The 16,854-nt window shown below is 33.1% G+C and overlaps 1 protein-coding gene across 4 annotated transcripts in view; it reads right to left on the bottom strand.

Annotated features, from left to right (window-relative positions):
- The window catches only part of EPHA7 (EPH receptor A7), a 192,924-nt gene that overhangs the window by 12,643 nt on the left and 163,427 nt on the right, over positions 1 to 16,854 (bottom strand). For 3 of the 4 annotated variants that reach the window (XR_003550634.1, XR_003550636.1, XM_006156112.3), the window contains exons 8-14: positions 14,110 to 14,218; positions 12,956 to 13,011; positions 7,665 to 7,790; positions 6,484 to 6,669; positions 5,899 to 5,960; positions 3,787 to 3,996; positions 2,742 to 2,891 (exon numbers count right to left, since the gene is read on the bottom strand). Coding sequence is in view for 1 of the 4 variants with exons in the window: in XM_006156112.3 (XP_006156174.1) it covers positions 2,742 to 2,891; positions 3,787 to 3,996; positions 5,899 to 5,960; positions 6,484 to 6,669; positions 7,665 to 7,790; positions 12,956 to 13,011; positions 14,110 to 14,218 (899 nt within the window). In the remaining 3 variants the exon portion in view is untranslated. The remainder of the gene's footprint in view (positions 1 to 2,741; positions 2,892 to 3,786; positions 3,997 to 5,898; positions 5,961 to 6,483; positions 6,670 to 7,664; positions 7,791 to 12,955; positions 13,012 to 14,109; positions 14,219 to 16,854) is intronic. The other variant, XR_003550635.1, reaches the window with a different exon arrangement.

The raw sequence follows: 16,854 nt of genomic DNA, 5'->3' as shown, positions 1-16,854 counted from the left end.
GAATTCTGTGGACTTGCTTAGAAATGTTGTGGATTTGCTTAGAAATGTAACCATCAATTTATATCTTATTTTCATGATGTTATAAAAAAACCTTATAATCTCAGATGCATTTGAAATTAAAAGGCTTTCTAAAATAACTCACATATTCCTAGCAACTAAATTTCAACAATGCAAAGTGAATTGATTGACTTAATAAGCCTATCTAGGCTAATTCTTAAAACATGAATATATTTAAAAATCTGATGAAGGCAACTTTCCCAGAAAAATACAATATATTCACATCCACACAAGATTTACCACAAGGATCAGGGAGTTGACAGCTTTTTAAGTCTCTCTGTGAATTCCTAACAGAGAGACCAAGGAGAAGAGTTTTTATCTACAAATTTTATCCCAGAATGAAATTTATTATTTTGAATTATTAAGTTCTCCATTTACATATTGAAAATTAAACGTGTATTGCTCAAATAGCATTTAAATGTTATTATAGAATAATGAATATTGCTCAGTAAGAGGAATATTACTATTATTATACAAACTAAGTTATATATGGAATCTCTTATCATACAAAGCAGTGTCAAATTTAATAATCCATTCATACCTTCAAAGAAAAAGATGGTACTAAATATTCTGGTAATAAGTTTATGTAAGCAGAACCATTTCAATTGATTACTAAAAATATTTTTTAATTTATTAAATTTTTTTATGAAGTTCCTTTTCAAGCAAATCAATGAAATAATACCTAGGGAATTTTTTTAAAGTTTAAAGTAGAGGTCGTTTTTTTTTTTTAAGTTAACCATTACTACTATTTGTTCTTAGAAGTTAAGTGAACTCTGAATTTAAGTCATCTCATATTCCTGTCAGTCCCTTTATGTTTGAATCTAGTACAGAAGGAAGGTGTCAAAAGAAATGAAACTCTATGGAGTGTCTGGGGAATGTAAATATTTCTTTTTCTCTGCCCCAAGGATTTGTTTGCCCACATTTTGACAGTCCATGAAATCTTTGACACTGAGACCTGTCAAATATTAACAACTTTGCCTCTGCCAAACCAACTCATCATTTAGACTTTTATCTTTGAAAAACTAAAGCAAAAATTAAAAAAAAGAAAGAAAAAGTTTAATGTCATCACTCATTTCAAAATATCAAAAGACTTAACTGACTTAAAATCTTTTCCTTATTGGGCTGTGAACTTTTCAGTTAATTTGTAGGTAAGTGAAACCAAAATAACCTTACCAACAACTTACGAATAGTCTTAGTTTACTTGTCCAACAGTAACTATTTACAAGTTAATATAAAAGTCAAAGGAACTTGATATGGGCAATCCTAAAATTAAAAGCAAATATATTGATTTAATGCTTTTTATGATCTCTTTTGAAATGTGAAGAGATTTGAAAAAGCCCCAAGAAAAATGGAATTAAAGTATGACTTTATCTTTGTGCAAAAATTTTTTTTTGAGATTCAGCTTTTCAATCATATATATTTTCCAGAAGCATTTTCAGGATGCTGCCTATAACTCAATTTTAACTATAGTTGGCTTCTATTGCTGTCTATATTTACTATTCCTCAAAGATTAACTACTTAAAACCAATTTACTAATCATTCTTTTTCTAAATGGCAATGTAGAGTTTTCTTAAGTACTACTTAGCTGCTTACTCCACCTTCTAAGAACTTCCACTTATACCCAAACTTTTCCAGAAAAAAATCATTCCTTCAGTTACTACCGACTTAATCTTCATGCCAGTTTACACCACTGAGTTTCATCTTTGTCAAAGGAGAGTGAGTCTATTTAGTTACTCTCCATATATGTTGCTAAGACATTCAGTTCTGAATTTTCTAAAGTGTTCCCTTGGGGACTTTTTCATTAGCTATGAAATAAGGTCTTCCACAAATTTCTGGTATAATCCAGAGCAACTTCAAAAATTTTATACTTGCCATACATTTATCTAAATTTCACTTGCATTTTCTGTAGATTGAATCATTTTTAATTCTGTCAAATTTGAATGTTCTTGACCTATAAAAATAGCAATCTTATAAAATTCAACCTAATAAAAGCAAATACTCGCTTGCGTTTAGGCTACATTGTTTCATGAATGATCTCTCGGCATGACATATGCAGACTACCATTGGCTTCCATTCTCAAAGGATAACAGTATACTTTATGACCTAGTATGCCCTCATAGCAAGAGGGTATAGACACTTAGTAAGACCTTTTTTTTTTTTTGGTAGGTATTTCCGAGGATACTACCATTTGATTGTGTTTTAATTTACCACTATGAAACACTTGATAATATTAATCAAAAAATTAGATAGTCCCATGATATTAAAATTTAATTAAACCAATCAACAAGAGGTATTAAAGTGATTTTCTCAGAACATGAAAGGTAAAAGAAAAACTCCAAGGACAAAACAAAACACAAACTTACTTCCATTCCTCTTCACAAAGGTTACTTTTACTCATGTATGTGACTGCCACTACAGCATTGTCATCTTTCTTATGGAAGAAATCGTTTTTTTAGACTACTATTATGTTAACAAAACTTAAATCAAAAAGTGGAAGTGGGACCAGCAGTTACCATTTGACGGTAATAATTGTGATAATTTGTGGTAATAACTGTGGAAGACTAATTGTTATATTTTTAATTGTACAAAATTTGGTTCTTACTGAAACATTCATTACCTACATGTTCCATAATAATGAGTATTAATATATTAAATCCTCTTTGTTTAAGAAGTGTAATACCTACATCTTGATTTGACATGTCCCAGTAAGGCCTTTCTCCATAAGACATAACTTCCCACATGACAATCCCATAGCTCCAGACATCACTGGCTGATGTAAATTTCCGGTACTGAATGGCTTCAGGTGCTGTCCACCTTACTGGAATTTTTCCACCCTGTTATATAAAAACAGTTAACATTCAAATACATACAATAATGTTTAAAGTATGTGTAGCAATACCATAAAGCTACTGCTAAATATTTGTGTATTTGGTTGGCAGTTCGGCAGTATCAGCTCTATCTGAGTCTCTCCAAGTGTATTTAATGTTACTAATTTGTTTTTTTACAATCTCATTACAACTTTTTTTATTTTTAGGGCAACTCAATTTAATGGGTCCTACTGACCTTAGGGCAGAGTCTAGTGAAAAGACAGTGACAAAATAGGCAAAGTTAGTAGCAAAATGGAATAAAATTTGGGGTATTTAAACAAGTTTTCGTAATTTTTCTGTGTTTCTAATCACAAAATGCTATAAATATCCTAATATCAGGCCAGTAGGTGGTATGCTAGTTAAGGCACTGCATAGCCACCTGGGGTTTGAATCCCAAACCTGAAAGCTTGCATTCGCATGTTCTCTCTGTGTCTTTCTGGTGAACATACATGTCCTACAGCAAATTTTAAAATGATAATAATAAAAAATGAAATAAATACATATTTTCAAAGTTGTAAAAATTAAGACAGTTAATAATATCTTAAAATTTTTATTTAAAATGTGGTTACATTTTTCTTCTACAATTTTGAATGCTAGCAACCAGATTTTGTTTTACAGAACTGTACACTGTTAATATAACATCCAAATATAACCTAAGCATATTATCCTTATCATTCTGTAACTTTATATTTAGATTATAAAAGCAATAATAATTTTTCCAAAGAATAAAACATTACCCACAAGAACTGTAAATCAATTTGTGTATTTTCCTTTTTTTTTTTTTTACTTTTATATTATTAAACCCTGCTTTCTTGGTAAGAAAATCTTATGTAAAGAAGTACAGTAATGAACTTTTTCTTACAGTAGTTGTATAGACAGCTTCTGGATCATCTTCTATAACCCGGGACAGGCCAAAATCTGACACTTTACAAACAAGATTGCTATTGACAAGAATATTGCGAGCTGCGAGGTCCCTGTGAACATATCCCATATCAGCCAAATATCTCATTCCAGCAGCAATTCCTCTCAGCATTCCTACTAACTGAATGACTGTAAATTGCCCATCGTGTTTCTGCAGGAGGATGAAATAAAAGTCTGATTAACTGTAATTCAAAATGGACAGAAATCACCATGAAAAATGTCTGCATACTGCTCATTTATTAACAGGAATTGTTTATGCATTTCACGTAATATAGATGCCTGTGAAAAAACTAATGTGCTGATTGACAGCCAAGTAAAATAAGGTAGAGACGAGGGGTGAAGAGAGAGAGAGGAAGAGAGAAAGAAAGAGAGTGACAGGACCCACATGGGGTATGTTCATGCATTAATCCCTTCCCATCCATTTATCTGTTAGGATTTGGAACATGCACACTCATGCACCTGGTATGTTTTTTAAGACGCCAAGGCTGGAACCATGGTCTGTCATATGGATTCTGGTTCCTTAACCTCTAGGTATGGGGCTGGCCCTAATTTGTTATCTAGCTATTAACTAATAGTAGTCTGAGGGCCAGCAGGTACTATGAGAGTTAAGGCAGCTGGATCTCACATGGCCAACAGCACAGTTTGAGTCCTGGCTCAGTGGCTGCTTGAAAAACACACTGGGGATGTGTGCATGCCTGTCCAAAATCCCCAGAGGGGAACTGACCCCTCCCTGCAGTGATTTCTCACTTTCCCTTTCTCTCTCTCTTTCTCATCTCTCTCAGTGAGTGCATGTGCCCTATAGCAAACTAAAATAAATTTTAAAAAGTAATAGTTTGATATTATACAAATCCAATAGTATATGCTAATGTTTAAGTAAAAGGGAAAGAAATAATTAAATATATTACCCTTGTCAGCTGTTTACAAAAATGCCAAAAATATTGTATAAATACACATATATTTTTTCCAAATAATAAAAGAAGAAAATGCTTGAGTTAAAAGGAAGAGAAATTAAGAAATAGAAAATGATTACACTGGGTAGGAACTTCATTTGCAACAAAGATTCTCAATGGCAGCTGTACCAGCAGATAGAACTGAGAACTGTTTTCAGTCAAATTGGCCACTATATATTTCTAACCCATTTTTAATCCAGGGATTTCTCCTGCAGGAATAAAACCATTCTACATGAAAAATGTTGGTCTGAGTTGATGAACTTCTTAGGTGATGCTCCAGAGAGCTGATTGTTATATATCATGGTGATGGAACAATAAAAATTCCACTAAATTCTTATAAATCTGGGATTAATTCTAGATCATTTAAAATAACTGCATGTCCTCCTATTCCTTAGACTATTCTCTCTTTGCCACTTGGAATAATGTGAACATGTGTTCATATTCTTAGGTGAAAAACTTCTGAGTAAAAATATGTACCTCTATCCATTTAGGGTTTATCATTTACAAAGAAAAAATGCATACCAGTACAGTTTTTAGCACTTTAATAATTATACATTTTACGCTAGGCATTCACAATATAATAGAATTGTTGCAACAATGTAGAAGTGAGATCATAATGCCAATGGTGAATGGTGATCTCCCTCATGTTTTTTGTTTGTTTGTTTTTGTATTATGGCTATCTTTGATTTATATTTGTACATGGGGAGTCAGAAAATGGACATTATGGAAAAAATGCACAAATTTTAAAAATTGAACCAAAATAAACTCACACTTTAATTCCATTTCCCACTAAATTTTTGACGTCCCCTCACATATGCTGCTCTGCATGTATTCAAATCACATGGCTTCAGGTGTCCTCTGTACTTCAGGTAATGATATTAATGAGAGCCTTTTACTTTAACTACATTGTATCACTTACATGCTCAAAAGATTCCAGCTTAATCCATGCTAGGACTTTATTAACATGCTTTTCAAAGATAATTTTCTGACCTCTTACAGTTTAGGATGTTCACATCTCACTTTGTGAAAAAATAGCAGTTCATAAAGTTATATTGGTAGCATGAATAGTATATTTATAATGGGAGGATAATGTTGATACTCACCCTGAGAAATGCATCTAGGGCTCCGTTTTCCATGAATTCTATTACAATCATGACTGGTTTCCCTAAAATAAAAATAACAATAATACAAGTTGTTTGAAAAGCTGTTACTTAAACTTCATAGTTATTGCCCCTTGCAACTCTAATACTTTTTTGAAAACCTGCATGGATGAGAGCTGTTTTTCATGTTCCTAGTGGGACTGCTAAGCTTAAAAAGTCATTAAATATATGCCTAGAACAGGGTCATGATTCATAATATTAAACTGCACACACACAAGTCAGTGTGTTCTTTTGAATCTTTTTTTGTGAGCAAAATTCAGAGAAAGTGATGTTTTATATAATAAACATGAAACCATATCAGTTTGAGGTTTTGAAGCTAAATAAATACATTTATCAGTCATTCCAGCTACCAGATTTATTCTTCAACTCTAATTCTGCATTCTTTTTTTTCTGATTTTTTTCCTCTGAGGACGTAGCATAAAAGAATTGTTTAGTTAAATATCAATATGTCCACAATTTTATTTTTTTATGATGAGCACAATGATATTCATTTCTGATAATCAGGACATTTGAAGAAATGATATCTACCTCTTGTGACAACCCCTTCCAAATGGACAACATTTGGGTGGTCAAACTGCCCCATGATGCTTGCTTCACACAAAAAGTCTCTCCTTTGTTTTTCTGTGTAGCCAACTTTCAGGGTTTTTATGGCTACCGCAACATCTCTTTTCCCCGGAAGTTTCAAACGACCACTGCAGACTTCTCCAAATTCTCCTGAGGAAACAGAACAAGAAAGTGTATTGATCTTTTTCAAAGTAAATGCTTTAAATGTTTTAAAAACTTTAATGAAATAATGAATCATTTTCAAAAATATTTTGTAAGGCAAAGTATACTGATCACACTCCCATATAGGAGTGATTTTATTTCTTAGATTCAATGAAATTGTTTATGAAAAGAATGTCATAAATGCAATCAAAACATGAAGATACATTTTAGCTCATTCATGGATGCTAAGTTTTTCTAAACTGACACAAGTTATTATTTTTCATGTGGATTAAAAGCACTCTTTCTGAGTCAACATTTAGATTTGAAACATGCTGTATAACCCATCCTGCCTACTAAAGCTTAAGGGCACATTAGCAAATTCTATATATCGTATTGCTTTTGAAGTTTGAGAAGCAAATATTTATTAAAGATTTTAAAGTCTGGAATTTATATGCACTATTTCTGCTATATTTAAAAGACCTGAATCTACAAATGTATAATTATTATTAAAGTACATTGTACACACAGAAAATAATATCTCTCTAAACATCAATAAATCAAGTACATTTATGTCATACATGGATTTAAACAGCATAATGCTAACACCTACAAATACAAGGGAAAAAAAATGAAAGCTTTGCAAGAATATGGAAAATCAAATAAGAGGAAATGTATATTCTTGAAAAATTCAGGAAAATTCTTTTTAAAAAATACTAAATCATTTCTTGAATAGGTCAGAATTATTATGAAATAGCTTGTATTAGAATAATACCTTTAAATTCTAATAGAAAATCATAAATAGATACACAGATTCAGTGTCACATGTTTCTTTTTCACTTTTTCCTTAAGATTTCATAAACAAGAACAGCCTCATTGCTCCTAACAGTTCAGGTAAATGCAAAAGTTCTATACTTGAGGCATAATTATTTGCCTGTCATTATGATGTACGACTTTCGATCTTGGCTAAATGGAACAACTGAACAAGGAAGCTACAACAGCCTTACCTGCACCAATCACACGCTCAATTTTAATACAGGAGGCATCTAGCTCCTTGGCGAATTGATGGACAGCTCTATTTGGGTCCTCATAGGTTTCAGGGTCAATGTAGGTTTTGGTGCCTGGAAATTTAACTGTAATGATGTAAGAAAGCATGACTGTGATGAAGCAAAGCACTTATTGTGCAGTCAGCCCAGGAATTTCATTATGCAGAGTGCTCCTTGGAACAGTGAACTTGCTTCCACATCACCTGATTCACAGTAGTTTTAACAGACTACTTCGGTCTGTTGGCGTATATGTATTATCTGCAAGCTTCTATAGGTAACATAGGATCCAGCTCATAAGTTACTAACTGAATTGCTTTTCCAGTAAGTCAACAAAAGACATCCACCAAAATTTGTGACGTGCCTATCAGACTGAGGTTTAATTAAATTCACTGCTATCATGGCACAGTCAAGCCATACTGAGGTTTATAATGGACTTGGAAACACATTTGTAAATCTATCAGTCAATCAGTCAAATTAATACACTGGGAAAAGAAGACATTTCATTTACAGGTAGCCTACTACACTGACAGCAATATTAAAAACATTTAGACATCTTACTTATTCTTTTGATTTATTTTTAAAAGACCAACCACGGTTGACATATACATAAAATTAATACAGGATGTGAGGGATTGCTATCACAGAATCAAAGAGAAATCTTCTAAAGACATAGTTTCATCTTCACCTTGAAGGGCAATAGAGGCCAGATGTACAAAACGCAGAGTAAAGTTAGAAAATTTACAATATTCCTGGGATCTGTTAATCAAGTATGACAGTGATTTGAAAGAGTAATGATTTATACGAACTTTCAGTTATAAGGCTCTGGAAGATCTCAACTGCTATGAGGAGGTAGCCAATATGCCTTACAAAAGGTAGTCAAAATTCAAACAACATAGAGTCATCTCAAAAGTTAAAATCTTCTTAAATGCACCCAGAAGCATGCAGGTAACAGATAATGTTATGTCAACTTTAAATCAAAGTCAGTTACAATCATGTATTCCAAATTGTTCATTTGGTTAAAGACAAAGATAAGATAGATAGTCATATATTTGGTTATAGTAATGCAATGAAAAAAAATTACACTATATCCTCAAAAAAACTTTATTGTTTTGACAAAGCCACCGAACAATCTTGTCATTAAATCTTACTATTTGGAGAACAATATAGTTATATATTACACTGCAGCCTAACTGTGCTTATGTCATCACATTAAATTAAAATTATATTTTAAAAATAAACACATAACAAACAAAAAGAAGCAGAATGTATAAAGGAAAATGGAATTAAAAAATCTTGATTTATTCTGTTGTTGTTGATTGTTTATCCAAAATTGATTGTCTTAAACAATTATTGTTGCAGTTTATAAAACTGACAGATGTTCATTTGTTACTAAAGCTGAACATGAAAAAAAAACAACAACACAAGAAGAAAAGAGAGAGGGGATAGGAAGAGAAAAGAGAGAAGGAGTACAGGGAAGAGGGGAGGGGGAAGAGAAAAAGAGAGAAGGGAAGAAAACAATAGGTTAACCTCCTAGATTGGTAGGTAGATGGAGAATGAGCCATCTTCTCCCTTTTTATTCTTTTTTTCATTTTTTCTTTCTCTCTCTCTCTTTTGTTTGTTTTTGTTTTTGTTTTTGATAAGGGAGCTAGATTGGAGGTAACCTTCTGCATCTCAAACAGGTCTCTGATGGTTCTTTATTCAAGCTGTCATAAAACATTTTGACAGGCCAGAGCTATTCTGACATAAAAACATGAAATACTGCCCAGCTTGGATTTGAAGACATTGTTAGGGGAAATAGTAGGAGGAAACAAAATGTAAATTGGAATTGCTTCACTAAACTCCTCCATTGTGTTTATATCTTTAAATGTAGCACTTGGGGCCATAGAGAGTTGAGGGTGCCTGATACAAATGACTGGACATTCTATTAAATTCAGAGCTCTAAAAGCTAGTTAAATGGTTGCTTTCAAGTTTCTGTAAAAATTCAATCTGATGTCTTAGCATCTAAGAAAATTGTCCGTGTACTAAAGGAATAAAAGGACACCAACTTGTAAAGTGCTTATGTCATCACATTAAATTAAAATTATATTTTAAAACTAAACACATAACAAACAAAAAGAAGCAGAATGTATAAAGGAAAATGGAATTAAAAAATCTTGATTTATTCTGTTGTTGTTGATTGTTTATCCAAAATTGATTGTCTTAAACAATTATTGTTGCAGTTTATAAAACTGACAGATGTTCATTTGTTACTAAAGCTGAACATGAAAAAAAAACAACAACACAAGAAGAAAAGAGAGAGGGGATAGGAAGAGAAAAGAGAGAAGGAGTACAGGGAAGAGGGGAGGGGGAAGAGAAAAAGAGAGAAGGGAAGAAAACAATAGGTTAACCTCCTAGATTGGTAGGTAGATGGAGAATGAGCCATCTTCTCCCTTTTTATTCTTTTTTTCATTTTTTCTTTCTCTCTCTCTCTTTTGTTTGTTTTTGTTTTTGTTTTTGATAAGGGAGCTAGATTGGAGGTAACCTTCTGCATCTCAAACAGGTCTCTGATGGTTCTTTATTCAAGCTGTCATAAAACATTTTGACAGGCCAGAGCTATTCTGACATAAAAACATGAAATACTGCCCAGCTTGGATTTGAAGACATTGTTAGGGGAAATAGTAGGAGGAAACAAAATGTAAATTGGAATTGCTTCACTAAACTCCTCCATTGTGTTTATATCTTTAAATGTAGCACTTGGGGCCATAGAGAGTTGAGGGTGCCTGATACAAATGACTGGACATTCTATTAAATTCAGAGCTCTAAAAGCTAGTTAAATGGTTGCTTTCAAGTTTCTGTAAAAATTCAATCTGATGTCTTAGCATCTAAGAAAATTGTCCGTGTACTAAAGGAATAAAAGGACACCAACTTGTAAATAGATGGTGCCTACAGTGTTGTACTTTACGTATGTTAGACACAGTCATCAAATCAAATCAAATGCCTGGTTCTCATGAAATGAAAAGAAAATATATCCTTTTAAAGAGAGACTCAAAAATATCAAGGATTTACCAGGACAGGGTATATTTAGTGTACTTCATTGTTTACCATTATTTATTTAAAAAATGAATGTTTTAAAATAAAATATTGACTTAATTTCCGAATATTCTGGTCTGTTGCTTATCCCAACTTAAGATCTTTTTCGTGTTTCAATATCTCATTTACATTTCTCATGACAGTTAAATATTTTAAAACCACCATTGATAGTTTGTTCCAGAGCTGAAAACTTCATATACACCAAGCTTATCTTGTCTATATTAGCAAGTAAGACATGCAATTATGTTTTTTCTGATTACAAATTGGGTATGAAATGTGAAAAAAGTGAATTGCACCAAAATATTAAAACTGAATGATGACACTTAAGTATGAGGTTATGAGACAAGCTTTGGATAAGCTATATTTCAATTTACCTTCTTCATTAGCCAGAGAATTAAAAGCAAATACACTAAAATACATTTGATAATTTGGACCCATCTCAGACATAATAAATGAAGAAAAGTGACATACTGTTACGGTAGTAATATATAACTGTGCCATTAAAATATTCAGATAAGGGTAGGATCTGGGATTCGTAGGTTATTCTATTTACACGTGGGGCTACAAATAAAAAATTAAGTGTCAAGTTTTGTGTCTCTCCTTCTTGTCTAAAGAAGTGTTAAAAAATAGTGTCTCATGTCATGAATGAGAAAAACATGTACCCTCCACTTTTCCCGTATATCCTCTAGTTATGTGCTGTCTACAGGGCTCTCATAAGTACGGCTTGGAAAATCTCTGTCAAACTGGCAAAAGGAGCCTCAAACACTGGGAACACATCCAACAGTCCCAGACTGGTAGAAGTATCATCCTTATTCACTCATAATCAAAGGTAGATTCAAGTTTGTGAGGCTTCACCTTTATACAATTTGACTTTCCTCTTTAAGTAAAAGAATATTTAATTTTACACATAAAACTTCTAAGGTATTACAAGGGACTGGAAAGGCATCTGCAAAAGTGAGGGGCCTTGAAGTTTAAATTTCATGATAAATCCACCTCTGGTCATATATTTTACTTTAATCTGTAGTAATTTGTGTTATCTCCCATGCCTTGCCTACCTTCTCTGGTTGGAATTCTATGGAGTTTCTTATTGAATTTGGATCTGTATTACATAAAACCACTTCTCTTTTGAAAACTAAAAACAAGGTAAGCATTGGTTCAACAAACACAACACATTGAAGAAATTTAGGAAGAGTAATAACAGCATTCATAATTTGTGTATTTAAGCCACACAACTCATGTTTTTTTAAAAATAATAGGATGGATTAGAAATTCTTGGCTGAAGCTTACATATTCTTGTGAATTTAGGATGGGTACATGATAAATCTGAGATATTGACATAAGAATCTGATAAATACTGTGAGAAAAATATAATTCTTATGCCTTTTATATAAAACTTGTGCATGTATGAGAAAAATTAGTAAAGAATCTTGGCATTAAGGAAATTAATAAATAAAATTTATTTTTATTATTCTCAATGATAAAGCATAGAAATAGTGGGTTTGGATAAGAACATCATTAATGATCAGAACTGAAATAATTTGATTATTAGATTTGTATTTCATTTGCATGAAGTATAACATTTATTTGCATGGCTCTCATTTTCACTTGACAACCACCTAACAATAACAGTAAGATGAACACAGATGAGCAGATGGGTATTTTCACTGGGTCCCTATAGGAAAATCTCAGAGGTTTGAATCCTATTATTACACTATTTATGGCCTGTGAAATAGCTATCGGTGATAGAGAATTTATAATAGCTAAATAGGAAGAAGTTTCTTAGCTTAGCCTTTTATGGGAGAAAAGGCTAAGGGTGAAAAAAGAGCCTGTCTTGCTAACTTGAAATGATGCTCCTTTGCTAAGTCACAGGTACGTGCAACACTTAATGGATTATTATTGGAATAGTAAGCAACACTTGGGCAAAGTTTGCAAATGGTAAGTCATGTTGTAGAAGTCGTTGAATATCCCATAGTTATATTGCATTTCTGAACATATTTTATTTTTTCAAATTCACATGATATGATTTTCATCTTGAATATCTTGCTTGAAAGTTTTATAGCAACATTTTGACGTCATTATGTAATTCTGAGCATGATACACTAAGAATTTGTTCATGCCAATATTAATGCCCAGATTTCTAGATTAGTTGGGATGCATAAAATAAAGAAAAGCCAAACACTTACAGTGAAAGTAAAGTTCTTCATCTCCTTCTTGGTCAGCCTTGCTATAACCACAGTGCCTAGACAAAAAGCAAATTTGCGACAATCCCAATTAGTCATCTTAATTTAGATATTTAAAATTTAGTAGTATGTATCTTAGTTATTTATCTATATAATAGTTAGAGCTATGAACCCATTTAGTATTAATACAATATTTCACATTTTTTTTAAATGCACAGAAATCAATTTCTTGGGCCAGCCCTGTGCCCTAGTGGTTAAGGTAGCCAGACCTCACATGTGTGTTTCCAATCTCAGACCCAGTTTCTTAAGAAACATGCCAGGCATGTGTTCATAGGTGCCCAAAATGCCAAGGAGGGAAAAGTGGGGTAGATGGGATTAAAGAATGATCATTCCCCATAGGAAGTGCTTTCTCCTTTCCCCCTTTCTCTGGTGAGTACAACCATCCTCAGGTGCAAAACAAAAAGAAATGTCTGTGTGAGACAATGTGGAAGGAACAATTTTTGTGGATTTAGATTTATCAATGAGTAAAAATTTATTCTCTTTTTTTGTGATAACTCTTGACTTTTAATTTTTTTTTTCTTTGGGAGAAGCTTTTTTTCTATAGGGCGCAAGCGCTTGCCAGACAGAGAGAGACAGAGAGACAGAAAGCGAGAAATCACCCACCCCCCAGGGGGGATGGCCACGCCACAATCCCTTCTCCTCCATTCTCCTCTTGGGATCTTGGGCACGCACGCACATGCGCCCGGCATGAGTTTTAAGCCACCGGGTCCAGGATGCGAACCACGGTCGACTACATGGGAGTACAATGACATAGCCATTACACTAACTGCTGGTCCCTACTTTTAATGGTTTTCATAGTCTTTTATTTTAATAACTACAAGGGCTCAAAATTTCCCAAGATATCCTTTACATTTATTATGAACACCTAGCACTGAAAATAACTAACACAAATTCACCTAAGAGAAAATACGATACTTAGTTACCTTAAACCAAAGGCATATACTATATTTGAATGTCTTGGCTTTTATTGTGTTATATCAGTCAAAGAAAATGTGCATTTACTGTTTAAAATTCCAGTATTCTAAATAAGCAACAGGATGACATAATTCTGAAAAATCAATACATTTAATGTTACAGATTAGAACTTCACGTTCTACCTTCTTCCAATGATGAAGCCAAACACCATGAACACCAAAATGATGGTCCCTGCCACAGCAACCACAGCAATTATAATAACAGGATTTTGTTCACTGGAAACAGCTGTTGCTGAAAACAGAGAAAATAGGGTCAAAAACACTGGCTACCATTCTGAGAAGTTAAAAACAACGAGCTATCTATTCTATTTAATTCACTTGTACTTTTATTAAATGCAATGTTTGTAACCATGTAAATTTAAATATTTGTTTTAGTATTTTAAAGAAGTACTAAGGACAATATTTTCAATTATTTTACTTTTCATAGGTAAAAGAGACACTAAAAAATGTTGTACTGAATGGGTATATCTCTGCTTAGTTGTTGAAAGTTTAGTTATGAGTCAAGAGAGAAATATTTGAGCCATGAGTACTAATAAATGTCTGTTTGCTTCTAAGTATCCAATCCCTTTGTGTTTTTTATTTTGTCATGTAACCTAGAAACCAAAAAATACAGTGTATTCTTAAAGCCTTATCTGCTATATCATAAATATAAAAGAAAAAGCATTACGTAATCATAGCAAAGAACCAAGAATGTACAGTCCACTCTAATTTGCAAAAGAGATGAGCTGGATTACTTGTGTTCATTTTCATAAACACAGGGTATGCAGTAAATACAGTTGAGCGTTTAAGATTATAGAGGAACTGGCCTCGTTATAAAAAAGCAAGCCTTCTACAAATATTTGAAAAATATTTTATGATCATTTAATTGTAGACACATCCAGAAAAATACTAAGTGATTCTTATACAGCCTCATTAAGGCAGGCCCAGCTGTACCTTTCTGAGAGTCCCTTTGGGAATAAGTTCATGTTTATGTGTCCTTAAAAATAGCTTCTGAATCAGAAGTCTTCCAAGTGATGTGCATTTATTACTTCCATTTTCCAAATTAGTGAAGTTTTACTTTTATGATGATTCACAATTGTCATGTTTTCCCCAGAGTGTTATATTAACAGCAACAGTATAAATTTCAAAACTCATCAAAGATAGATCTAATAATGAAAGTGTATATCCCCCCAAAATGATCCAATTGTAAATATGATATACTATATATTGTCAAACTAGTAGTTTGTTTACTTCTGGATCAATAGCTGTATTCTTTAATGTAAGGCAGGATGGAAAACACCACTCCTTGCTCTTGGTGCTAAGGGATTGTGTCCCCAGGGCAGCGAATCGTATGTAGGCAGCATTTATCTCGCCACAATAGACAGCACCAAGCCATTTTTTGATTGGGCTTTCTCTAGTTTACCTACTTCTGTCTCCTTTCGAAAACCTATCTTTGAGTTGTTTGTATACTTATGCTGACAAGAAATAGATCCTATATTTAAAAATAGTAAAAATACTTCTGGTCTAACAGATTATTTCTGAACAAGGGTATAGTATACACTCCCTGTTTCACCATTTGCTGATTTCTCCATACAACAAAGAAGATTTCACATATTTTTATCTGTTTGGTTTGATTGGTATTTGCTTTTATCTGCCTTTTTACACATATTAAGAGAGGAAAATAGGGAGTAGTTCTACTGATGAGGAAGGAAAAATTATACACACATGTGTAGAAATATTTTCCACTCAATCAGTGTGCCCCATGAGTCTAATTCTTTGCTTGCGGTAGGATCAGTTTTTCCCCTAGCTTTGAAAATAGAACTCCAATGAGAAAACTGAACTCAGGTGAATGCTGAATCAGAATTTGTGAATATTTATTCATACATTTTTATATGTAGTCCGAGTCACACTTTAAGCAACCCAGCTGACATTTATAGTCGGTATTTTCATATATTTCATGGGTATTACATTTTACAAGTAATTTGTAAAGGCTGTAATCAGAATGCCATAGTTTACAAATTGTAAAAGCAGTAGATTTGACACTGCCTAGTAGAGAATTTTAAGATGTAAGCACAATGGAAGAGTCTCTTTAACTTCTCTTTACAAACACTGCTCAAGTGCCTGCTTCTCTGTGGCATCTTCCCTCGTGCTATTTCCTAGCACAATGAGTCACTGCTTCTTGACATGCTGATAACCCCACGAGTGCTGAATTGCATGGCCAGAATATGTGTATCTGTCGCTCCTTTTCAGTATGCTTTAAACTGAGAGCACTGTGAATCCCTAATTCTTAGCACAGTGACTTGTGCTTAATCAGCAGCTCTCCAAAGGTAGTCTGAGAATCTTTGAGAGACCTGAAGAGCTTTCTGGGGAACTGTAAGGCCAATATTATTTGAATAGAGTATGAATGTCATTTGTCTTTATCACTTTCATTTGCTCAGAAGACTAGAGTTAAATATTCTAAAAGCTACATGGCATGTGATAATGAAACTTGGATGACTAATGAAATGTGTTTGCACGTTCTTGTGTTACAACATTTCAAATTTAATCTCTAATGTGGTGAATATAAGTAGATAAAACCTAAAGAAACAAAATATCTTTGGGGGAGCCTCAATATTTTTGAATAATTAATTCTTGAGATTAAAAAAATGTTTGAAAATGGCTCTGTTATTGGGTGGTCAGAAAAGTCATGACATATTGCATCATGACTTTTCAGACAACCCAATAAATAATGAGAGCCAACACTTAAGACTTCTCATGCTAGGCATTATGCTTGGCACTTTGTGTACAGTCACTTCTTTAATCCACAGACTTTCCTGTGATAGTGGTATTGCCATCCTAGCAGTTGGGGTATAAAGAAGTAGCTTATCAAAAACCCTACCACTGGTTGTG

Source organism: Tupaia chinensis, unplaced genomic scaffold (genome assembly GCF_000334495.1).
Source record: "Tupaia chinensis unplaced genomic scaffold, TupChi_1.0 Scaffold000478_3, whole genome shotgun sequence".
In the NCBI taxonomy this organism is placed as follows: Eukaryota; Metazoa; Chordata; class Mammalia; order Scandentia; family Tupaiidae; genus Tupaia; species Tupaia belangeri.
Note: the sequence above shows the minus strand (reverse complement) of the source record. Positions and strands in the feature narration are given on the sequence as shown.